The sequence below is a fragment of the Ictidomys tridecemlineatus genome, chromosome 7 (genome assembly GCF_052094955.1).
Source record: "Ictidomys tridecemlineatus isolate mIctTri1 chromosome 7, mIctTri1.hap1, whole genome shotgun sequence".
NCBI lineage: Eukaryota > Metazoa > Chordata > Mammalia > Rodentia > Sciuridae > Ictidomys > Ictidomys tridecemlineatus.
Window position 1 is genome coordinate 190,436,037 of NC_135483.1, and position 26,305 is coordinate 190,462,341.

The window sequence follows — 26,305 nt, forward strand, 5'->3', positions numbered from 1 at the left end:
TTTTAAGTGATTGTAGTTTTATTATAAAGAATACAACTCTGAAACAGCCAAATGGTAGAGCAAGGTATGTGTGTGGTAGACAGTGGGGGCGGGGGGGCAGGGGAAGGAGAGGTACATGCTCTCTTCAGCTCCCAGCACATCGGTGACTTCACCAACTAGGTAGCCCCTGAACCCCATTGTTCAGGGGCTTTTCTGAGCTGTCATTGTGCAGACCTGACAGTTTATTATTGGCCATTGTTGATGCACTCAATCTTCCATTCCTCTCTTCTCTCCAGAGGTCGAGAAGTGGGGCTGAAAGATCTAACCCTGTAATCATATGCTTGGTTTTTAAAAGATGCTCTTCTCACTAGAAATTCCAGAGGTTTTACCACCTGGGTCAAGAACTGGAGACAAAGACAAATTATGTAATTTTCCTTATACTATCATATGTACAACCATGAGAAGGAAAAAGGTGTAAAACAGAAGCACACATCCTGTCTCTACGCGGACATTCAGACGTGCAGTCAGGGAGTACCGCCCTGCCTTCCCACGTTTCCCAAAGGGCCAGCCGAGGCAAGGGTGAAGAATGGGCGCCCAGGGTTAGCAGGGCCCTGGCTGGTAGTGCCCTCCAAGCCATGTGCACCAGCAAGCAGGAGCTCTGAGATCCTGGAGTCCGGGGCAGAGGTCCGCGCCCTCCTCACCCGCCTGCATCCTGCACCTTGGTGCTGAGCGGGAGACACCTGGGGCTCTTCCTCGTCACTGGATTGCGAGTCCTCGCTGCTGATAACTGCAGAGAAACAGAGTCTGTGAGGGATGATAGTGTGACTCAGAAGCCAGCGCAGCTGGACACCCATGACACAGGGACACTGGAGAAGACTCAGAAGCTTGGGTGACTGTGAGGCAGGAATGGCTCGGCTCCAGCTGATCCTTCTGGTTTCTGCCATTGCACGCCAAGATGGCCACTGGCCAGCCTTGATTGTCTTGATCTCCATTTCCCTCTCCCTCACTCTCCTCTTCCTTTCCAGCTGTCTCTACCCACTTCCTGGCCTCTGCCAGCTCCCACTCCCTTGTCTTCTCCACCTCTATGTTCCCCTGTCGGGTGCCTCCTGTTTCTGCCCTTCTTTATCCTCACACCTCTACCCCGCACACACCTGGCATCCTTGCCGATATATATCCTCTTAGCTATTCCCCGCCCCTCGCAGGTCTCTCCGTACATTCTCATTCCCCACAAACTTGCCTTGTTGAGTCAAAGTTCTCTGCACTGAGCGCCAGAGTCCAGGTCTCTCTGCATTCATCCTCTGCTCCCCAGGCCACTGATTGGCCTCCAACGACATGCCCAGGCGGTCACCTTTGGGGTCACTCACAGGGTCCCAGGTGACCTGTCAGTCTTACCTATGATTTCGTCCACTTGGCTCTGCACGGTCCTTGCCTTCTGCTGGTCCTCCGGACTCACAAGGGAAGTGGGCACCAGATCCCCGTATCTGCATCGCCTTGCCCCTACAACAAAGAGTGATTCTTAAAGAATTTGTATCTGTCCCCCTTAAAAAGCCGCTTATCTCCAGACAACTCATAATACCTAATACACTATAAATGCAAAGCCGCGTGGTATCCTGCCCTCTCCCTGCACTTGATGCCAGGGGATGACTCTACTGCCGACTTCACCTCCTGGCCTCATCTCCACTCCATCTGCACCTTGCTTTCTGTCCCACCTTCTCAAGTGCTTCCCTTTTCACACTGAACTCTGCATGTTTTTTTTCCCCTCTTTCACCTTTACCTGCTACACTCATTTACTTACTGGTAATTATCTTGGCCAAACTTGATGTATTAATATAACTAACTTAATTCTCAACTTGATTAAGATCTTAAGTTCTCAAATTCCTCAACAAGACTCCTAAAACACAAGAAGTAAGATCAAGAATCAATAAATGGAATGGATTCAAACTGAAAAGCTTCTTCACAGCAAAGGAAACCATCAAGAATGAGAAGAGAGAGCCTACACAACAGGAGAAAACATTCGCCACCTGTGCCTCAGATAGAGCACTAATCTCCAGGATATATAAAGAACTCAAAAAAGGTAACAAACAAATACACACACACACACAAAAAAAAAAAATAGCCCAATTAACAAATGGGCAAAGGAACTCAACAAACACTTCACAGAAGAAGAAAAAAGATCAATCAACAAATATATGAAAAAATGTTCAACATCTCTAGCAATTAGAGAAATGCAAATCAATACTACACTGAGATCTCATCTCACTCCAGTCAGAATGGCAATCATCAAGAATACAAGTAACAATAAATGGGGGGAAGAGGGGAAGGGCAGGAAGATGTGAATAGGAAAGACAGTGGAATGAATCAGACATGACTTTTCTATGTTCATATTGAATACACAACCAGTGTAACTCCACATCATGTACAACCACAGAATGGGAAGTTATACTCCATGTAAGTTTAATATGTCAAAATGTTCTACTGACATATACAACTAAAAAGAACAAATAATTTTAAAAAAGATCTTAAGTTCTTAATTCTTAATTTTCACAAAGGTAGCTTGTTACATACACTGTGGACCCTCCAATTTGGGGATTCTGCATCCTCAGATTCAATCAAACACAGGTCAAAAATACTTGGGAAAATATATTACATCTATACTCAACATGTATAAGCTTATTTTCCTCATCATTATCTCCTAGACAATAGAATAAACCAACTACATTGCACTTATAGTGTATTAGGTATCATGAGTTGTCTGGAGATGATTTAAAGTATACCGGAGCATTTCTATAGGCAAATACTATGATATTTTATATAAGGGACTCAAGCGTCCCTGATTTTGGTATCCATGGGGAGGAACAACTGATACTGAGGGACAACTCTAAGTATAAATACAATCCTTAAAACTGTTTTTGTAAAGCTTTCAATATGAATACATCAATAGTATCATGTTTACCAAAATATGTGTCCAATTTTCAGGGTACTGAAATGTGAATACTTTCATTTCCTGATAAATAGTAATTGAGGTTTTATTATGTACCAGATCCCGTGCTAGGTTCAGAGGACACAGTAGGAAGAGGTCAGATGTGGTCCCTGCCTCGTGATCACACAGTCCACCACAGATGGCACATGCTCACCACTTTGGCACTGTGAGTGCTGCCTCATAGGTAGCGAGAAGCACTCTGCAAACCTGCAGTCCTGGGTGAGAACCAGGAAGAGGCTTCTGAAGGAAGTATCACGTAGGCAGGAGACCGCCAAATTAGGAAAGAAGCCAAGAAAACAGATCCAAATAGAAGGCAGAGTGAGGGCAGAAGCAACTGGAGTATCACGGGGCTCAGCAGGACTTCTTGGAGTGAAAGAATCGAGGCTGGGGAAACAGGAAGGATTGTGTGGCCTGAGCCTTGGGAGCCTAGTGAAGGACATTCCATGAATCCCAAGCTTTGTTAAAGACACTGGGGTTTAGGTAGAAAAGTGGCGTGAACACATCCTACTTCTGTAAGCACCACCAGCTGAAGTTCAAGAGAGAGTTATCAGCAATCTGATTTGCATTACAGTCCCGGCAACAGAAAGAAAAAATGGCCATGTTATTGCTGGGTCACGCCCTCAGGACTGAGTGACCGATGGGACCTGAAGCTGGAGGACAGAAGGACTTAGAAGAACTCCTGAGATTTTGCTTGAAAAACTGGACACTTGTCCACATTACCAAAGAGAAAACCCTGGCAAAGGAGAAGGAGGAGGATCAGGTGGAGGGGGACCTAGTTTTTTAAGGTAGCACTGAACCTGAGATTTCTGGAAGGCATCCAAGCAAGATGGTTCATGGGGAGATTTCAGGTTATTAGGTGAGGGAGCTGAGAGGACAGGTCTGGGCTGGCAACATGTAACTGGGGCCACTTGGCTAAGGAAGATGGAAGCTGATAGAAATTGCTGGTGGATCAGCTCTCAGCTCTTAGTGTTAACAACTCCGAGAGCTGGCAACGCCCCTCACCAGCCTTCAGTGTTAACAGCTCCTAGTGTGACCAGCTTGGCCGACCAGGATGCAGTCTGAGATAGAAATCGTGAATAGGCAAAATCAAAGCATCTGAATGAACTTAAATGGGGCTTTTGCTGCAGCACAAGGGAGGTAGTACCTGGGATGGAGCTTTCCCGGACTAACACTCAAAAGATGAGAAAAACCAAGCTTATATAGGCAAAAGGGGCGGGCTCCAGGAGGAGCAGTTAGCTGCTAAATGCAGAATTTCTGCACCATCGTGCCACTCTGAGCTCTCAGCACTGGGGTTTGCACATGGGTGCTGAGTCTTCGGCAGTCAGCTGTCATGAGGTGGGGGAGGTGCTCACCACCACCACTGTAGGAGGTGGTGGAAAATCCCCAGCAAATGTCTTGAGGGCAACCCAGTGAGCAGCTCTATTTAAAGCAGCGTTGCCTCAGCAGCCAAAGAACCAGGATGGCTGTCACTGCAACAATGACAACCCTACCAAGTATGGAGGCTGCAGAGGCAGCAGCAGTGGTGCCCGGCCCTCACCATGCCTTGTCCCACGAGCCTAGTGTGGCTGCTTGGCTGCATCTAGGGGCAGCAGCAGTGGCTCTCAGCCAAGGGGGGTGCAGGGAGTTGGGGTGAAAGACTCTTCTTCCTCCACACGGTGATCTAATCAGGTAACAGGTTGTTTAAAATGTGGGATTCAGGCCCAGTTACCTTGTCCGCCTCGCTGCAGGGGGCTGGGCTTCTCTTCCGACCCTTCCTCTCTCTTCATTGGGAGAGCACTGAATTCACCAGCAACTGAAGAGATCAAAGGAAAGGAGTGACCAGCACCACGGCTGAGAAATAACCACGGTGTGACCCTCCGGGGCTCTGAGGTTGGACACTTGGACACCACACAGGACATACTCCTCGCCAAGGAGCCCAGCCAGGCTCCGGTCAAGTCCTGCTCTGAGCTGCTGCGTTCCACCTTGTTAGATTCATTCTCTCTCTCTCCTTCTCAATTTGCCACCAGGAACCAGGATCATTGGTAGAAACATTGCGGTTTCTACCAAAGGAAAGCCTCTCGCTTCCTGGGCTCCACCAGCTTCTCTCTCCCTGACTTCTCCTGCCATCCATTTCCCTTCTCCTTAACCTCCAGAGACGGTCCCAGCTCGCTCCTTACCCTCCGTTGCCAACTCCCTTCCTCCAAACTCTCCCGTTCTCTATTCCAGTCTCCAATCCTATTTTCTCTGTCTCTGGGATTTTTTCTGTCCTCCCTTCAGGAATTGTAAGGTATTCTTTTTTGTTATGTCATTGGCTCCTTGCACCGGACACTGGTCCATTCTCCTGCTGTCATTTGGGGCTCACACTGATCATGCGACTCGGCCCCTGCTCCTGACTATAGTACAGTGCCCTCCACTGGTCACCATGTATGTGCCAGAACATCATCAGCCTTACCTGCTTGGGCACAGTCATAATTTTCTTGTTGAGTTCCAAGAGCCTTCTCTGGGCTGCAGATAGGCTGTTCTGTCTTTATACGCTTTGACTTTACATCCCAGACAGGTTCTGAGGTTCTAGTTCTAGTTCCAAACAGGATGGCTCCTAGATGACATTCTGGTTTCATAAATATGACATTGTGACATTATGAATCAAAATCAAAATTTTTAATACATTGATAAGTTAACCACCTATTTAGGCCCAGAATCCTTCCTAGGTAACTCAGAGGCTCAAGACCCTCCTGTTTACGTCCTGAACTTGGAGAAGCTACAGATGCAAAGGTTGAAAGTTCTGGGCAATCAGTCACGCAAGGAAGCAGCCTCACAGAACATTCCAGAATGGAGTAAGACAGCAAAGGGTCCCACAAGAGGCAACAGCAACAGACCATTGTAAGACGAGGGATCTAAGTGCTGTGGCCAGGTCAGTCTTCGCAGAAACATGTTCTCCCCTGTTCCTAGGGAAAGAAATTAGAAGTTGATCTCAGAAACTGAAGGATGGGTTTTGCCATTCTCTCTTTTGTCTTTACAATGCAGATGGTAGAGACCCCTCAAAGTGTGAATCCAGATTCATCTGGAGCTGGAAGTTCCCTCCTGACTTCAGTCTTGAGAGTGGGGTCTGGGTCAGCTGCAGCCCTGTCTGAGGGTCTCACTGGGCCCCCTCATTAGGGTCCTCTGTGAGTTACTCTGGCACCTGGAGATGGCCTGCTTTTGTCTCCAGCTGTCCTGCCCCTTGGCCCTACCTGAGTTCCTAGAAGCCCTGGCCGCCTGGTTCCCGCTGTCCCACACCACAGCCTCCTGGCACAGCCTGCACCTCCTCCTTGGTGGCCTCCAGTGAGGATCAGCGACTGGTCTGCCTCCTCCTTGGTGGCCTCCAGTGGGGATCAGCGACTGGTCTGCCTCCTCCTTGGTGGCCTCCAGTGGGGATCAGCGACTGGTCTGCCTCCTCCTTGGTGGCCTCCAGTGGGGATCAGCGACTGGTCTGCCTCACTCCTCCCTCTCCCGGCATCCTCTGTTTCCTTTATCTTTCTGTCTGCACCTCTTCCCTTTGGTTTCATGTTTCTGCCTTTTTCATTAGACAACCCGGGCAGCAGCATGGGGCTAAGAACGCAGGTTCTGGGTTCAGAATGCCCGGGTTCTCCCTTGCTCATCTGACCCCAGGCAAATACCGTCCATGGTCCCTCCAGATTTCAACTTCCTCATCGGACCAGAGGACAGTAAGTGATAACGCTCCAGCGGCGGCCTGAGCACAGAATCCACAAAAGCCCGGGGTGGGCTCAGTCAGAGCCAGCTTCTCTACCTCCTTCCTGTGCGCGTCCTTCACTCTCTCCCTTTCACTTCTCCCCTCCTTCCCGCTTCTCTCTCTTCAAGCACCCTCTCCTCTCCCCAAACCTCTGCCCCTTCCTCCCTGGGTCTCTCTTTGGGTCAGCTTTTCTCGGAAGCATTCCTGCTTTGGAACAACAACCACCTCATTATTGACTTGTTCATTTGTTTCACTGTTGACCTACGGGGGTGCTGGGGGTTGAACCAGGGCCCTGCAGCGCTAGGCAGGCAGGCCACCTCTGAGCTGCCCCCCAGCCCAGCTGCCACATTTATGCCAGTCTCTCCTGCCATCACGAGGGCTCCTCTTGGACACTGATCTTGATAGGCCCCTACTCTGAGCCCTTGGAAGCTTCCCGCGGAGGCACTCTCGAACTCGTCATTCATCAGATTCCCCATCCACCCCACCCACAGACTATTGGACAGAAAGTCTCTCTGCCACCTCACGGAGTCAGGCCATTTTGGAATCAACCTAAATCAACACTCATCTACCTTCACCACCTCCCCTGGATTCCCCCGCAGCATCCATCCTTCCTCACCCAGCTTAGTCCCCGGTCTCCTTTTCCTCTTAGTCAACCTGAAAACCAAGTTTGTACTCGGTCCTAAGTACCTTGCTCACGGCTTGGCTGAGTGATGGACGTTTGTGGCCTTCCTTCCAGGTCTCCTCTCTGGGAAACATATTTTTCTTGGAACACTGAACAGAGGGGAATAAACAGAGTTTTCAGGCAGGAGATCGGGAATATCACCTCACAATTACTCGGAGGGAGCACCTGGGAATTCGTATTTTTCAGTGGGGAGTTCCTAACCCTTGGTAACTCTCAATTTCTATGGCTCAAGACTCAAAATACTTTATCCCTTCCTCTTGGACAGCCAAGGGAAGAAACAAAACCACTGAAATCCTGCAGGTGATGAACCTCTCAGTTTTTAAGGATGGTGAAGTAGTGGAAAATGATGAATAATTGATAGCCCGACACGATGGTCAGGAAGGAGTGAAAGGTTATCTCAATTAAAATTCTACAGACGGAACATTCCTATGAATTGTCCAAACCTTAGGGAAGAAACAGGGATTTCTGAAGAAGCCTAAGGTCCTAGAGAGATCTATATGATCTATATGAAAGAAAAAGGTCAATGGCTTTAAAGATGGAGCTAGAGAAGGAGAGAGTTTGGGCTTCATTGGGTAAGAAGAATGAAAAGATCCCAAAGAGACCTAACAGAGGATGTGGGAAGGAAATACAGGGGAGGCCCAGGTCCCAGCAGCAAAGGCAGGACTCCGGCAGCTAGAGCAGGAGTGAAGCCCCTACACTGGGGAATGTCCCGGATTGCCTTAACCAGGAGCCTGGAATGTGGTCAATGAGGGGAGGCCAGGACACCAGACTAGTTAGGTTCACACTGCCCGGTACAGGCCCTGGGACACAGCCAGCCTTTCATGAATGCTTGTTAAGTGAATGAATGAAAAGTAGCGCTGGACACCAAAGGGAGAGGAGAGAATTCGTTACCATTTTCAAAGGTTTTATAAATCTGTATTAAGCCAGGGTACTCCTTCAGGTTCACTTTGCTGAACAGGGTTTGTAGAAGTGACCAATCAAACACCTTCTCAAGGTGGCCAAGAACACGGTACACCACTCTGGCTACAGGAACCAAGTTTCTAAAGGCTTCTTGAGAATCCTTTCAAAAAAAATCAATGGAAAAAGTTTATAAATCATAGCTTTGAAGTCAAACAGAGGAAGTCATCACATAGAAGCTCTATTTTCTCAGTGCAATAGACTCTAATTTTTCATGTAATATTTTAGAACTTCTTGAATATTTGATCACCTGTTTTAAAAGAACAAGTAAGCCCTGTCTCTTGACTTTCAAATTCTCATCCAGCCTAGGACGTTCCAAGAATGGATTTGTAGTGATTCTGTTGACAACGCGGCAATCACGGGACCCTCCCCATCCTCCACCCACACCCCATCTTGGGTATGAGAAGTCCTGGAGTGCTCTAAGGAGTGGGGAGGGGGCTCTGCCCTTGCTGTGAAGAACACAAAGGGAAGGGCACAGTCCCACAGGGAAGAGATGGCTTCCCCCTCCATGTCGCCAGGAGGGCCCACTGACCAAGCTTATTGAACCCCAACGCTGCAGAATCACCTGACAAAATTAAAACACCTTGCAGGAGACCATAGCAAGGCATGATTCTGTTTTATCATGGCACAAATTCCCTCAGTATTTTATTGAACACATGTGAACAATCCAGTAAAATGCAGCTCTTGATTATTTTAACCTTGCTTATGAATTTCATTGAGTCATATCACCATTGCCATCCATCCCCACCCCCACCTGTGCCTCAGGCAAGAGTTTTGGATAGAAACAGAGGTGCCTGTAATGACCTCTTCTTGTTCTGTCATCTTCTGCCTCGTCAGGTGACGGAGATAAAGGAGTCTTCCCACACAAAGCATAAAAGGCGTCTCAGCCAGTGAGTGACCTACTAAGCTTTGAATCCACGAAGCCAAACAGGAATTAATGTGGGACTGGGTCACTGTGGGGTGATGTAATGAACTCACTTACAGCATAGATTTGTTCGGTGATAAAGGATCGGTCTCTGAGGCCCTCTAGGAAAGGAAACAGCTTTGTTATTGCAGTTGCTATCTCCACTTTATTTTTCTTGAAGTGGTTGAAAAATATATCACAAAATATCTCCTTATTCTTGACCATTGCAAACATCCTGAGGGAAAAAAAAATACAATGATAGAAAAAAAAATCAAGATTTCAACTGAGATTTCATCTCACTCCAGTCAGAATGGCAATCCTCAAGAATACAACTAATAATAAATGCCAGCAAGAATGTGTGGGGAAATTTATTTACACTTCAACATTCTTGGTGGAACTGCAAATTCTGGAGAGCACTATGGAGATTCCTCAAAAAACTTGGAATGGAACCACCATCTGATCACCAAAAGAACTAAAATCAGCATAACATAGTGACACAGGCACATCAATGTTTATAGCAGCACAACTCATGATAACAAGTTATGGAACCAGCCCATGTGCCCATCAACAGATGAATAGATACATAAAATGAAGTTTTACTCCGACATGAAGATGAATGAAATTATGGTATTTTCTGATAAGTAAATGGAATTGGAAAAAATCATGCTGAGTGAAATAAGCCAGACTCAGAAAGCCAAGGGTCAAATATTTTCTCTAATATGTGGAAGCTAGACCAAAATAGGGCATCCTATGGAAACAGAGGAAGGGGATTGAGAAAGAGGGAGGAAGGACAGGAAGAGAGGAATGAAATTGACCAAGTTATGCCGTGTACAATATGAATATACCACACTGAATCTCACATTTCTGTACATTTATAAATCACTAATGTTAAAAATACTATAAATAAATAGGAGGAAGATAGGTATGGTAGAGAAGAGAACAGAGGGCTGGAGGAGGAGAGGGAAGGGAAATTACTAGAAACTGAAGTGGAGCCAATTATACCCATGCTTGTGTGATTATGTCAAAATGAACCTCAATATTATGTACAATATAATGCTCTAATAAAAACACCAAAAGTAAAAACATTTCAAGATGATTCTCCCAGCCAAGAAAAAATCAATCTAGATGACTTCACTCACAAGTTGTTCAAAACATACAATTAAGGAAGAATATTATCATACTTACTCAAAGTCTTTCAATGAATAAAGAAAACAAAACACACTGCTATATAAAACCACAGCATAATCCTGATGCAAAAAAACTGATGAAGACATTACAATATATATATATATATATATATATATATATATATATATATATATAATATCTCAATATCTCTCATTGACATAGATGAAAAAACGCCAACAAAACATTAGCAATTCAAATCCGGCAACAGGTAAAAGAGATAATATGTCATGACTAAGTGTGACTTATTCCAGGAAAGCAAGAATTTTTTAGCTTTTAAAAATCAGAAAATGTATGTCACCACATTGACAGGAAGAAAGGAGGAAAACATGATAACTTCAATTGATCCAGAAAAAGCAATTTCAACAATTGAAATTCAATATCTGTTCAAGATTTTTTAACTCCCAGAAAAATTATGGAAAATAACTTTATGAATCTTAAGTATACAAACATACAAACAAACAAAAAAAACCTAATGGCAAACATTATACTTAAATATGAAATGGTAAATCCTTTCCATTCAATTGGAGAACAAGACAAAGATGTCTACTGTCACCTCTTTCATTTAACATTTGCTGTAAATCTTAGCCCATATAATAGGTGAGGAAAAGAAATTTTTAGGTCTGGGGTTGTGGCTCAGTGGCAGAGAACTTGCCTAGCATGTGTGAGGCCCTGGGTTTGATTCTCAGCACTGCATATAAATAAATAAAATAAAGTCCATTGACAACTTAAAAAAAATAAAAAGAAACTTTTAAAAATAAACCTAATAACTACCATTATTTACAGAAATTTTTAAAGAGTTTCTAAATAAACTATAAGAATTAATTAGTAATTTTAGAGAGGTAACTGGATTTGAGACCAACATTAATTGTGTTTCTAGATACTAGCAAATTAAGAAATGGAATAAAAATAGAAAAACAATATCACTTACAGAACCATCAAGAATAAAAATAAACCTAACAAAAGATGTGTAAAATCCCAATACTGAAAGTCACAAAACATTTGGCGAGAGAAACTTTTAAAAACCAATTCCAAAACCAGTATAAGGAAGGAAATAATGAAAATCAGAACCAAAATCAATGAAATTGAGAATAAATAAGCAATAACAGGGATCAATGAATTAAAGGGTTAGTTCTTAGAAAAGATATACAAGATTGATAAGCTGTTAGCCAACTAACCAAAAGAAAGAGAGAGAGGAGCCAAATTACTAAAATTAGAGGTGAAAATGGAGAAATCACCACTGACATCACAGAATCCATGGGATCATGGAGGACTATTCTGAAAACTTATACTTCAATGATTTGGAAAAGCTAGAAGAAATGGATACATATCTAGACACAGATGACCTACCAAAATTGAACCACAAAGACATAGATACTCTAAATAGACCAATACCTAGTAATGAGCTATCAGCAGTAATAACCTTCCAACACAGAAATCCCAGGACCAGATGGATGGATTTTCAGCTGAATTCTACCAGACTTTTAAAAGAATAACTAATGTCACTGCTCCTCAAATTATCCCATGGAATAGAAAAGGATAAAACACTTCCAAGTTCATTCTATGAAGCCAGTGTCACACTCATACCAAAAACAGATAAAAACACCTCAAGGAAAGAAAACTAAAGACTATCCCTGATGAACTTAGATGCAAAAATTCTTAATAAAATCTTAACAAATTGCATCAACAACATATTAAGAAGATTGTACATCATGGTCAAGTTGGTTTTATCACAGAGATGCAAGGATGGTTTGACATATACAAAACAATAAATGTAATTCATCACTTAAATAGAAGTAAGACAAAAATTACTTAGTCATTTCAGTGGATGCAGAGAAAACCTTTGACAAAATTCAGGACCCATTCATGATTTAAAAAAAAAAAAAAGAATAAAATAGGGATAAAAGGAACCTACCTCAACAACATGAAGGCTATCTTCAAAAAAACCCAAAGCCAACCTCATAGTAAATGGGGAAAAACTGAAAGCATTTTCTTTAAAATCTAGAACAAGACAAGGATGTCCACTCTCACCACTGCTATTCAACATGGTGCTAGAAATTCTAACCAGGTCAATTAGGCAAGAGAAAGAAATAAAAGGGATAAAGTTAGGAAATGAAGAAGTGAAATTATCACTGTCTGCAGATCCTATACTTAGAAAATCCAAAACAAACTCCACCAAAGACTGCTAGAGCTAACAAACAAATTCAGCAAGGTAGAAGATCACAAAATCAACATAGTAAAATCAATAGCTTTCCTATACACCAACAATGGATCTGCTAAGACAAAAATCAGGAAAACAATCCCATTTACAATAGCCTCAAAAAAAAAAATATATATATATATATATACATACATATCTAGGAATAAATCTAACCAATAGGGTGAAAAACCCCTACAGTGAAAACTAGAGAACACCAAAGAAAGAAATTGAAGAAGACACAAGAAGATGGAAAGACCTTCCATGCTCATGGATAGGCAGAATTAATATGGTTAAAATGGTCAAACTACCAAGAGCAATATGGAGACTCAATGCAATTTCCATCAAAATACCAATGACTTTCTTCACAGAAGTAGGGGGAAAAAAAGTCCTAAAATTCATTTGGAAAAATAAAAGACCCAGAATAGCCAAAGCAATCCTAAGCCAAAAAGCCAATGCTAAAGGCATCACAATACCTGACTTCAAATTTTACAAAGTTATAGTAACAAAAACTTCATGGAACTGGCACGAAAACAGACACAGAGGCCAATGGTAAGCAATACAAGACAGAGACAAACCCACACATCTACAGTCATCTGATTCTTGCCAAAGGTGACAAAAAACATACACTGGAGCAAAGACAGTCTTTTCCACACATGGTGCTGAGAAAACTGGCTTTCCATATGTAGGAGAATGAAACTAGACCCTTGTCTCTCACCCTGCACAAAAATCAACTCAAAATGGATCAAAGACCTAGAAATTAGACCAGAAACTACACAACTCCTAGAAGAGAACATAAGGTCCACACTCCAGCATATAGGCACAGGCAACCACTTTCTCAAGAGAACACCTAAAGCTCAGTAGGCAACACCAAAAGTTAATAAACGGGATGGCATCAAATTTAAAAGCTCCTGAACAGCAAAGGAAACAATTAGGAATGTGAAGAGAGAACCTACAGAATGGGAGAAAAATTTTTACCAGCTACATTTTTGACAAAGGATTAGTGTCTAGAATATATATATATATAAAACTCAAAAAACAACATAAAAACACAAATAACTCAATAAGTAGACAAATGAATTAAATTGACACTTCTCAAAAGAGCTACAAATGGCCAACAAATGTATGAAAAAAAATGTTCAACATCATTAGCAACTAGGGAAATGCAAATCAAAACTACACTGGGATTCCATCTCATACCGGTCAGAATGGCAGAATGGTGTGAATATACTTTGTATACAACCAGAGACTTGAAAAATTGTGCTCTATATGTTTCATATGAATTGCAATGTATTCTGATTTCAAATATAACAAATTAGAATAAAGATTATATTAAAAAAGAATACAAACAATAGTAAATGCCGGAGAGAATGTGGAGAAAAAAGAACACTTTAAATGGTTGGTGGGATTGTAAATTAGTACAACCATTAAGGAAATCAATACTGAGGTTCCTCAAAAGACTAGGCATGGAACCACCATATGACTCACCTGTACCACTCCTTGGTATTTATACTGAAGAATTAAAGTCCTGAAACCTGCATATACAAACAATCCCCAATTTTTAAAATACATGCAAAACAGCATAAAACAATATATCTACATGAACAACAAGCATAAGAAAATGTGCTATAAATCATCACACATTAGGAAAATGCAAAATAAAACTTCAATGAGATACTGATATACTTCCACCAAAATGATTAGGATTTTTTTAAAAACCTAACGATAGCAAATGTTGAGAGAAATACAGTAATGGAAACTCTCATTGCTGATAGAGTAGAGTTTAGCATCCCCGTTTTGGAAACTAGCAATGTCTACTAAAACTACCCTAGGATCCAGCAATTATCCTCCCAGGTCTACACCAAGAGAGAGGAAACTAAGGTTTTCTAATGCAAGTTGACAAGTCAGAGTGGGTGACATCTTTCCAGCAGCTCTCACTCGGCGCCGTCTACCTGATATCTCCTAACTCAGTTTTTTCCTATTACAATAAATAATTGGATTTGTAAAAACCAGCCCAAAGTTTCAGAATGAAACCGGATCTGAGTAAGTATGAAAGCCCACATGGACAAAGATGACAGAGGGGCACACAGACTTCTCTGTTAGCTCGCTACCTCCACCTACTGGCTTTCTGTCCCACCACCTTCTAGGCTGCTGAGCCTAACGGGAGATGACTCACCACTGGGGGAAAGAGCTGTGTGTTCTAGGCCCAGACTGGAGCCCACAGCAGGGTTACCAGGGCTCAGAACAGGAAGCCCAAGTTGACTCTCCCAGGAAATAGAAAAGGGAAGTAAAAGAATTTATGATGCTAAAAATCAGGTCACAAGTATTTTTTGGCCTTCTTTTTCAACCTCCAAGTTTTTCAAGTCTTGTGGGAACATGAAAGCTGGGGACGGAAGAGGACATTCAGGGTCAGAGTCACGGGGCCTGGGGAGGGGCGGGGAATTCAGTGTCCAGTGAAGAGGAGGAGAAGGCCAATGGCAAGGGGTCTACAGAAAACACGGGACCCTGTGCGTATGTAAAAGAAAGAGGGCCTAAAGTTTATTTGGACAAAATGGACCAAAGTCATTTCTAGGGGGAGTGGCAGAGTTGACATTGGAAGGAGCTAGGTCTCCATTTTGTCAATTCCCCTTGCAGAGACCACAAGGGGGGGAAGGGAAAGCCAGAAACTCCCAAGCTTCTCTCAGGCCTGCCGGTGGCCAGGTACATTGTGACCTTGACTTTGGAGACAAGGCTGAAGGATCTAAAGTATTCTACATTATACAGTGGGAAGAATGTCCTTAGAGATTCTGGAGATCATGAGAGAAGGAAAAAAGGCCAAAGGCAGGGCCAATCTGGTAAGACAGTGAGCCTATTAAAAGTAGGATGTGGCTTTTACATGCCCCCAGGATTCTTTGACTCATAAATACGGTGGTGAGGCTTATGTTCCCTTTCCTGGAATCTGGACTCTGTGTCTGCTTGACCCACAGGATATGATAGAAGTGATGTTGTGCTAAGCTTGCAGGCCCAGGGCTCAAGACAGCGTCCAGCCCAACCCAGCCACCAGGAGAAACAGGGCAGAAACATCCTCTCCGCTGAGCTCCGCCCAGATCACAGACACAGAGCAAAATGAACAGTTTTGTAGTTTTAAAACACTACATTTTGGGGTGGTTTTTTTTTCCCCCAGAGTAGTATCACTAGAACAGATTTTGAAGGAGGATTCTGTCATAACAAAAATATAAAACACATGGCCTCAGCTTTGGGGTTGAGAAGTGGGTGGGCACCTAAAGGTACAGTGGGTGGGGCTTATGAGAAAAATACTGATGAAACTGGAGCCCCTGGTTATGTGGTTTTTGTAAAACTCTCACCTGCGGTAATATAAAAACAGGAAATGTAGCTAGGCAGAGAGTAGAGATGCTCACAAAGGGACCGCAGACCATAGACCCATGGGATGAGAACCAAGATCCTCTACACCCCAAGGGGCCAGGTGGACTCACAAACATCCAACTACATTTACACCTGCGCACGAAGATTCGGTCACACATTCTCTTGAGGATTTAATGTGACTCTTTTAAATACTGAAAATATCACAGAATAAAGATCCGTTGAAGCAAATGAGAGTGGGGACATGAAATAAAACCAGGTGCAGGACATCTGGGCAGGATCTCGGGGCAGAGATGGCGAGGCAAGGGGCAGACAGGCTGTGTGGACCCAGAGTCTGAGATGAGGGGGAGCAGGTGAGGCCGGGCTGGCGTCAGACATGCTCTGCTGCAGTGTTTTCCAAACGATGTCCCACTGAATCCAATCTCTACAAACTGCTAACAGTATCCCAGAGACAAGGGCTCCCCATCCACAAAGTGGAACATGTGGGGGAAGAGACTTCTGCCCTTCGGTCCTCCCCGGCCTTGGCTGGCTTTTTCCTTCACACAAATTTGAGTGGAACAGATTCCAGGCCATCCATGAGGACATCTGTCCCAGGGGGTGGCAGACTGCGTCTACAGGTGCTGCAGGTACATCGCCCTCCCCCCTCCCCCCTCCTTCTCATCTCTGTGTCATAAAGTTCAAGCTGAGGCAGGGTCTGTCTCCTTAGCAGACCTACCTCTCTTGGGCTCTGCGGTCATTGCTCCCAGCCATCACAGGACAAGTGGACCTCAGGGAGACCTGGCCCTGAGCCACCTCACCACTTCTGCCACTCCCTTCTCCTCCTTCCCCACCCCCCCTTCTGCTCTTCTTCTTTCCCTTCCTCCCCAATCCTCTTCCTCTTCTTCTCCTTCCTCCACCCCAGTGGCCAGACCCAGTTCCAACCCCAGCCTTGGTCTAGGCCACTTCTGAGCCAGACAATAGCCCACGTGGGTTCAAAAGACTCCCCTGACTCCAAGAGCAAAAGCCGTCCGAGTTCCCCAGATGCCTGGTGGCAGGCGTAGGACTCACGTGGCTCAGGAGAAGCCCTTTTGATCCTGGACCACCTGATTCTAGTCCAGGAACAGAGGGTTCTGCATCGCAGTATCCTACACTGGCTGCTCATCATACACCAGAACTGAGTTCTCCTGTCTGAAAGTCCCTTTTTATATTCTTCCGATTCACTCAAGAACTTTAAGAGAGAAGAGTCGTTCATGATCAGATGAGATTTGGTCCCCAAGGCCTTCCTTGACATGACAACACTGAGCTCACTGCAATTCCTGACTCCCAAGAGCAGCTTCAGCCCCCTCCCAGGCCACTAGAGCAGTGACAGCTAGCTTGTCTGTTCTGCCTTCCCTCGATGACAGCCAGGCTTAGGCCAGTGCCAATAGAAGTCTGGGTGCAACTCCAAGCTTTCTCACCCCCTGGCAGACTTGCCCCCTCCAGCCCTGGTGGGTGTGCTGGGACCTGTCACCTGAAGTGAGGGATGGTCTAGACAGAGTTCTAGCTACAGCCACGACATAAGAACCTGGTTGCCCAGCTGAGACACAGAGGAGGGGATCCACAAGGCCAGGACCCTGCAGGAGTGAAGGCTCCGTGATTAGTGCCACTCACAGCCTGAGGGACGACAGATTCACTTAGGCCCAGATCCACCTTGTCAGCACCTCACCCTGAAATGGCAGCTGCAGGTCAAATATAGGGGTCAGCCCCCTCTGGATGGGGAACTAGACACCGTAACTGATGGAGGTTGGTTGCAGGTTAGGCACTGGTCAGTGGAAGGGAATTTCCACCACAGCTTGTTTTTGCATCTTGATTTTGCTGCTTTCCTGAGCTCCAAACAGGGCAGCAGAGACCCCTGAGGATTGGTTCTCAGACTTTGGAGAGCTAAAGAAATGCCAGGGATTCTTATGACAAAAGCAGTCCGGGGTCCCGCCGAAGGACTAGTTTGGCGGTCTGCCCCAAGTACTGCCAAGCTCTTGCAGGCACCCCTCCTGAGGCCCAGGCAGTGTCCAAAGACCCCTCCCTGAGAAAAAGTCTCTGCCTTTGACCCTCAGGCTCTGAGAGCTGGGGTGCATGGCATTCCAAACCCCACTATCTCAACTTCTACTGGTCTGTCCTTTCCTTGGAAGTCCAGTGAGGCCCGAGGACCATGGTGGGTGTCGAGGGTAAAGCTAATTTCAACTCCCATCTTCCCTCCTCTTATGAGGCCACATTCCCGCCTTGGAAGAGGCTAACTATGGTAATAACTTGCAGGAACCGGTTATTGTTCCAGATCCAACCGTGTCACGGATGTATCCATGACTAGCTACAAAGCCACAAGGATCCTTACTGTATAATAGACAAATCAGACTCTTGGTTAAGGTTCAGGAGAGTAAACACAAACCTAAGCGCTAAGGAAATTGATTAAAAGGCCTAGGTGAAGAGCATTCAGCTCAAAGAGAGAAGGCATTCTGAGCGACTCCAAATCCCCTCTGCCCAGGCCCGTCCAGGCCAGTCATGGTAAGCCCTCTGCCTTTCCATCCTCTGGCTCATGGGTGGTCACTAAGCCAGTCTGGACCAATGAGTTGCTACAACAGGTTTTCCTGGAGTTTCTGTGTGAACTGAGTCACACTTCTTCCTGTGGCTCCAAACAAGTCAACTGCCACCAGTTGCTCCTAGCATGACCATGAGGGGAACCCACAGGCTTAGGATGAAGTTGAGCAGAAAGACAGAAAGTACCCAAAGGGCCTGAAGACCTCACTGGGCCTCAGACCATCCAACCCTGAAACCTCTGCCTTCCTGTTAGACTTTCCATTACGAAAGCTAATTCATATTTCATTATCATATTTCATTATTGAGGCCACTTTGTTTTTTTGTTGTGTTGTTTTTGTTTTTTTTTTTTTAAGAGAGAGTGAGAGAGGAGAGAGAGTGAGAGAGAATTTTTTTAATATTTAGTTCTCGGCGGACACAACATCTTTGTTGGTATGTGGTGCTGGGGATCGAACCCGGGCCGCACACATGCCAGGCGAGCGCGCTACAGCTTGAGCCACATCCCCAGCCCATTGAGGCCACTTTGAATCAAAGGATTTGTTAACTTGTAGCTAAAAATCTTGAGGCCAGGCCCAGTGACACAGGACTATAATCCCCAGTACTTGGGAGGCTGAGGCAGGAGGATCACAAGTTCAAGGCCAACCTGGGCAACTTAACAAGACCCTGTTTCACAAAAAGAAAAAGGGCTGGGGATGTAGCTTAGCGGTAAAGTGCCCTTGGATTCAATCCCCAATACTGTAAAAAAAAAAAAAAATCTCAGAATTCAGTATGGGAACAGAAAGTCTTTCGAAGAAATAAAAAGAAATGGGGGAAAAAAAGGTAATCAGTTTAAGAACGAGGTTTTGAAAGATTAAATTATCTCTTTACAGATGACACGATCTATATAGAAAATCCTAAAGACCCCACCAAGAAACTTAGAATTAATGAATGCTTTCAGTAAAATCCTAGGATGCAAAATCAACATACAAAAAACAGTTACATTTCTATATACTAAACAATAAACTATCTGAAAAAGTAAGAAAATACTCCCATTTCCAATAGAATCAAAAAGAATAAAATAGGAAAAAATTTAGCCAACAAGGTAAAATATCTGTACAATGAAAACTATAATACATTGACGGAAGACATTGTAGAAGACACAAATAAGTGGGAATAATAATAATAACCTGTGTACACGAATTGGAAGAATTAATATTGTTAAAAATGCCCTTACTATCCAGAGTAATCTAAGGTTCAGTGCTATCCTTATCAAAATTTCAATGATATTTTTTATAGAACAAAAGAAAAATCCTAAAATTAATATGAAGCCACAAAAGACCCCAAATAGCTAAAGCAATCTGGAGAAGGAAGAACAACGCTGGAGGCATCACACCTCCTGATTTCAAATTATATTACAAAGCTACAGTATTCAAAGAGTATGACACTTGTATAAAATATAAACATAGACCAACGGAACACAACAGAAAGTCACAGAATTGAAACCCCACACATACAGTCAACTGAGTTTCAATAAAGGCATCAGGAATACACAGTGAGGAAGGATAGAGTCTTCAATAAAGGGGAAAACTGGGTATTCACATGCAAGAAATGAAATTGGACCCTTAACTTACACCCCTTGCACTACACCCAGAAATCAGCTCAAAGGTGTTTAAAGGGTCTTTTAATGTTTTTGTTTGCTTTAATTAGTTATACATGACAGTAGAATGCATTTATGCATTTTGATATATCATACATAGATGGGATATAATTCCTTATTTTTCTGAGTGTAACTACAAATCTTCTAGAAGAAAACATAGGAGAAATGTTCCATACTATTCGTGTGATTTTTCAGATATGAGATCAAAAGCACAAGCAATGAGGAAAAAAATTGACAATGGGATCCATCAAACTAAGAAGCTTCTGCACAGCAAAAGAAATGCTCACCAAGAGGAAAAAGGCAACTTGAGGAATGAAGAAAATATTTGGAAGCCACATAACTCCTACAGCACTAAGCCCCAAAGTACATAAGAGACTCATGCAACTCTTTAGCAAGGGAAAAGTTAAGAGAGTAAAAAGAAAATGTTTAAAAATCATATATCTGATAAGAGCTTAATATACAGAAATATAAAAAACTCCTATAACTCAAAAAATAATTATAATATCAACGCAATTAAAATAGGCAAAGGATATGAATAGACATTTCTGCAAGGAAAGTATGCAAATGATCAGCAAGTATATAATAATGCTCAACACTATTAGTTATTAGGGAAATCAAAATCAAAATTTAATGAGATATCATTTCACATCTGTATGGCTAAAATTTTTTAAAATGGAAACAAAATAACACATGTCAACTTAATTTTAGATGCACAAAAATCCTTAATTTTTGTGAAGTCTAATTTAGCTACTTTTTCTTTGATTGTCTGTGCTTTTGGTATCATTTCCAAGACTTTCCCCAAATGTCCTCTTCTATGAGTTCTGTATTTTGGCTCTTAAGCTTAGGTCTTTGAGTTAGTTTTCATGGTAAGGATCCAATTTTATTATTTTTTTAATGTAACTATCCAGTTTTACCAGCACCATTTGTTGAAAAGACTCTTCTATCTCCCATTAAATGGTCTCAGTATCCCTGTTGAAAACGGACCAATTATATATATATATATAGGAATTTAGTTCTGAGCCGGCATGGTGGACACACACTTATCATCCTAGCAGCTTGGGAGGCTGAGGCAGGAGGATCAAGAGTTCAAAGTCAGCCTCAGCAACAGCCAGGCCCTAAGCAATTCACTGAGACCATGTCTCCAATAAAATACAAAATAGGGCTGGAGATGTGGCTCAATGGTTGAGTGCCCCTGAGTTCAATTCCCTTTATCCTACCCCACAAAGAGTTTAGTTCTGACTCTCTATTCCATGTCTTTGGTCCATATGTTAGTCTTTATGCCAGTACCATAGTGTTTTAATTACTGTAGACTTATTAACAAAGTCAGGAAGTGTGAGACTCCAATTTCATTCTTTGTCAAGTTTATTTTGGCTATTCAGGAACCTTTGTAATTCCATATGAATTTGAGAATCAGCTTTTCCATTTCTGTGAAAAAGGCTATTGAAATTTTGATAGGGATTATATTGCATCTGTTCATCACTTTGGATAGTATTGACATCTTAACAATTTTAATTCTCCTATCCATGAATATGGGTTATCTTTTCATTTTTAGACCTTCTTTAATTTCTTTCAGCAATGTTTCTCAGTTTTGAGCATACGAGTCCTCCACAATATGACCTAGCAATTCTACTCCTTGGTGTATATCCACAAGAAGTGAAAACAGAGTCTCAAATGGATATCACATACCCATATTTATAGTAGCACTCAGTGGCAAATACAATGGCACACTATTCAGCTGTAAAAGGGAATAACATTTTGACATGTACTATGACATGGATAGATTTTGAAAACATTAGCCCAAATGAAATAAGCCAGACATAAGACAAAAGTGTAATTCCACTGACATGAGTTATTGTGAACAGCAGACTCACAGAAACCGAAAGACAGGCAGAGGTTTCCAGAGGACCACAGCAGGAGAGGGGGAACGCTGCTGTTTGTTCATTGGGTAGAGAATTTATATTGGGAATGATGAAAATAGTTTTGGAAATAGAGTGATTATGGTCACACCACTTGGGGAAAGTATTTTATGTCCCTGATGATAATATAAGGGTAAAAATATCATACTGATGGAAAAATGATATTGTGTCTGTTTCATCACAATTAATAATGATAATAATAATGGGAGGGTACTCATTATTTGAACTCGTGGCTTCAGATCTATTATTCCAACTAGGTCATCACGTGGCGCTCTCTGGAGAGCCAATACAGAACGAAAGACTGGGCACAACCCAACACAAAAGTCATTGGAGCAGGGACAAAGTCTGGGCTTAGTGAGAGCCAGAGCTCGCAGCCAATGAGTCACAAACACCAGAACCTTCCCGGAGGCACAACTGAGCTTCTTACAGAAGAAGTGGTGGCCAGATGCTGGGCCAGGCCTCAAGCCAGCCTTACCGGGCCTCCCTCCATTTGGCCACGCCCGGGCGCCTGAGTGCAGTGACACTTGGGTCTGAGACTCAACGATTTAACCGAAAACTAAACCAGGAAAGGACTGAGGGTGACCAGGCAATCGCCGGCCCTGGTTCCTGGCTCTTCCACTGGGGAGGGAGTCCTGGCCGCGGGTCCCTTTCCCGACGACGGAGGATCCGGCCGGTGCAATCCGGGCGCGGGACTCGGGCGGGCGCCGGTGCCCCCCCAGGGCGGGGAGCCTCCGGGGCTGCCCGGCTCCGACCCCGCGGTCCCGGCTGCAGCCTCCTCCCCGCCCAGCCTGGGGCCGGGACCCGCCGCCGAAGCCCCGCGTCGCACCGAACCTGCCGCAGGCTCCTCCCCGCAGCCGGTACACTGCCCCCACCCCGAGCCCTCGGAGCCCAGGAAATGCAGCGCGCAAATCGGCCGCTCGGGTACACTCGTCCCTTGGAGCCCAAGACCCCAGCAAAACAGCGACTGCAGGAGGGAGGGGCTGCGCCCGGCCCCCTTCCGCCCAAAGACAGAGCCTCCAAAAGGAGTTCACTAGCATCAGGGAAGATTAACTCGCCCCCAGGGGAGACAAGAAGTCAACACACAGTCCGATGAGCTTTGTCACAGATTGTCATCCCTTTGGATAGTATTGTCACAAATTGTCTCCTCTCGCCGGTCTGAGATGGTCTCTTTCTTTCCTATTCGCAGGTAATAAATTTGCTCACTTCATTGTTGAACCCAGAGGGGCTTTACCACTGAGCTACCCACCCCTTTTTATTTTTGACCTAGGGCCTAATAAATTGCCCAGGCTGGCCTCGAACTTGTGATCCTCTTACCTCATCCTCGCGAGTCACTGGGATTACAGGCGTGCACCACGGCACCCAGCTAAATTTATGTCCCTTTTAAAGCTGCTGTTCACCTGCCAGCTGCGCGTTTATTTCATAGACTCGGTAATGCAACCCTCAGAGGGTGGAGGGAGTCTGCCCTCCCCTCCACCCGCTGCTGCCCCCACACCCTCCCAGCACTTCCCCAGGAGCAACCTGATGTCCGGGGATCCTCCTGGAACCCGACCCAGCCTTCCGCCTGGCGACAGTTCTCATCAGCAGGAGCACGCAGAGCAGAATGAAAGTAAGAACGTCGTCGTGGTGGAATTTTTTTTATTATTGTTGTTCTAATGTTAGTAAGTGAAACCTTAGTTGAAATTTGCATTGTACTATATGGTTCTCTCCCCGCAGAATTTCAGTACCCCTTTTCTTTCTCCGAATCGCCAGAAAGTGTACAGTACCCTCTGGTGGCAGGAACTTGTTATGGCACAGTCCCCCTTAGAAGTAAGGTTGAATAGGCCTTACCTGAAATATTTGGAACCAGAAGTGTTTCCGTTCTGATTTTTTTTAAGATTTTAGAATATTTGTGTGTGCCTAATGAGATATCTCGGGGAAGGAACCCAAGCCTAAACATTAAATTCATTTATGTTCTATTTGTAGTTTGTACACCTGGCCTGAAGTTAATTTTACACAGTATTTTTCAGTGTTTATTTTGATGGGACAGTGGCTTGAGGTTAGAGTGAAGCTTTAAATTTGAGGCCTCATTTCAACTTCTCAAAAGTCTCGAATTTTGGAGCATTTGGGGTTTTGGATTTTCAGATTTGGGACACTCCACCTGTGTCTAGTAATACCTCCTCTTGTAATGCATCCTGCTGCCCATCCTGGGAAAATAGAATTCCTTTCTCCAACCTCTAACAAAACACTGCAAAATCAAGGTTATAAGTGCCATTATTTCCTCCTAACTAAGGGTGGAATAGCATCAGGAATAGGTGTGTGCGATGAGCTCCATATTGGGCAGTTCCTGTGCCCACACTTGGGTATATAGTCTAGACAGAGAGAGTTCAGACTCTGAGGAAGCCCATATTTTTAGTGGGAAAATGAGCTTTCTATTTCCTTGGGTCTCTGAGATCTGCCTTACATTTAGGAATCCCCAAGGCCATGTATCCCTGCCCACTTGGATTCTCCCCCTGGACTGCATCGCCCTGAAGTGAGCCTCCCCCACAGAGCACCTCAGCTTCCCCGCCACAAGGAGAGGCTGAAACTGCAGAGCAGTGAGGGGCACCTGGGGCCCCTTGGCCCACTTCCATGAGAGCCCGCAGCTGCTGGCCCACAGCTTACCCAGTGGATTCTCACTGCGCCAGGGTCTTTTCCCAGGGCTTCTCAGTGGAGGATGGACTAGAGGGAAAGCCAGAAGTTACGGGGGAAGTGGACAGTCATCTTCTAAATGGAGAAGTGGGTTTTGAAAGTGAATGTTGTCAGGGGACAGACCGCCTCCCCGCCTGCAGCAGCCCAACAAATCAATGCAGAGTGTCTGACTTTGCCCTGGAGGCAACCGGTGCTGCGAAGATTTTTCTATGAAATGTGCCATTTGCATCAGATGCAAAGACTTTGTGCACTCAGGAGGGGTGCCACATACGGAACGAGGGGTGTCTTCTCAGACTGATGGCCATAACTAACAGGGCGTAGGGCTCTGGCCCCAGGAAATCACGTCTGACTAGAGCATGGCCAGGTCTAGCCAAGCACCTGGGTGGAGCCCAGCAGTGCCTGGAGGTGCTCTGGTTTCTCCTGCCACGTGAAGAGGACAGCGGCCCGCGTAAACAAGAGAACTTCATGCCACAATCCTCCAAAATTGAAATCCCAAGTAACAACAACAACAAAAAAAAATCTTAGCATTTTTCTCCCCAGCATGAACACCAGGACTTTTACAAATTCCACATATTTTACTGGAAAAATGTTTACTGTGATGATCTCAGAGTTTGTTATCAGTGCTACATTTGGCCTTTTTGAAGAATGTTAGCTATGCACCACAATGTTCTACTTCCATCCCCTGTGAAACATCACAAGGTCTGTCTTCCCAACCTGTGGGTCTTGAGACCCTTTCTGCTCAGCTGCCCCAAAGCAATTCACTAAGGTGAACGAGTTGTATTCCTGCTATACTCTTCAAAAAATGTAGCTGGGGATGTACCTCACAGAGCACTAGCCTAGAGCATGTAAGACTCTAAGGTTGATCCCTAGCACTGCCAAAAAAAGAAAAAAAGAAACAACCTTCAGGAAAATATCAAATGAATTTATTTCCATGTTTTTATTTAATTTATTAATGAGGAAACCAGGAAGATACTACAACTGGCTGGAAGGAGAAATTGAATAACTGATATTTGCATTGTCATTCAAGTCAAGGAAGGCTGAAGAGAATTTTCTAATATAAGCAAAACTGGCTAATCCCCTACTACACAATAAACCGTCTGAAGTCATTTTTACTTCCAGACAGTAATCAATGGCATCTGTCACACTAATCAATTTTTTCTATTTCAATTCACTTGCATTGTTAAAGTAAAGAATCATTTACAAAGTTTTCAAACAAGAATCTTTATATTATCATCAGTTTTCTGCAAGCTAACCTGTATCTCCTAGACTTAGAAAATACCCTGGGAGGGATGAGTCAATAAAATAGAAAGCATGCACTGAAGGAATACCTGGTAAGATTATTAGGTATTCTCTCAATTTTTCTGACAATGTATAAAATAAAATGTATAAATTTGATATGTTAAGAAACTAGGAGCCAGGTGCAGTGGTACACACCTGTAATCCCAGCAACTTGGGAGGGTGGGGAAGGAGAATTGCAAGTTCAAGGCCAGCCTCAGCAATTTAGCAAGACCCTAAAAGCAGCTTAGTGAGACACTGTCTCAAAATAAAAAATAAGAAAAGGCTGAGGACTCAGCTTAGTGGCAAAGTGC

At 44.1% G+C, this 26,305-nt stretch overlaps 1 protein-coding gene and 1 long non-coding RNA gene across 3 annotated transcripts; one reads left to right on the forward strand and one right to left on the reverse strand.

Moving 5' to 3' along the window:
* LOC120883710 (nuclear autoantigen Sp-100) lies at window positions 1-23,751 on the reverse strand. 2 transcript variants are annotated; one of them, XM_078018193.1, is made up of 9 exons: window positions 23,568-23,751; window positions 9,290-9,446; window positions 8,242-8,410; window positions 7,356-7,439; window positions 5,815-5,883; window positions 5,391-5,546; window positions 4,668-4,751; window positions 1,372-1,476; window positions 1-766 (listed from the first exon to the last, which is right to left on the reverse strand). In XM_078018193.1, the coding sequence occupies exons 2-9, from the start codon at window positions 9,443-9,445 to the stop codon at window positions 504-506; spliced, it is 1,086 nt and encodes a 361-aa protein (XP_077874319.1). In that variant the 5' UTR covers window position 9,446; window positions 23,568-23,751; the 3' UTR covers window positions 1-503. The 2 variants fall into 2 exon arrangements, with proteins under 2 accessions (XP_077874319.1, XP_040123929.2); XM_040267995.2 differs by lacking the exon at window positions 23,568-23,751 and adding an exon at window positions 23,364-23,504.
* On the forward strand, window positions 22,393-25,935 carry LOC144365657 (uncharacterized). The gene is made up of 2 exons (XR_013424377.1): window positions 22,393-23,655; window positions 24,496-25,935. It is a non-coding gene; the product is annotated as an uncharacterized LOC144365657 (long non-coding RNA).
* Window positions 25,936-26,305: the final 370 nt, after the last annotated feature.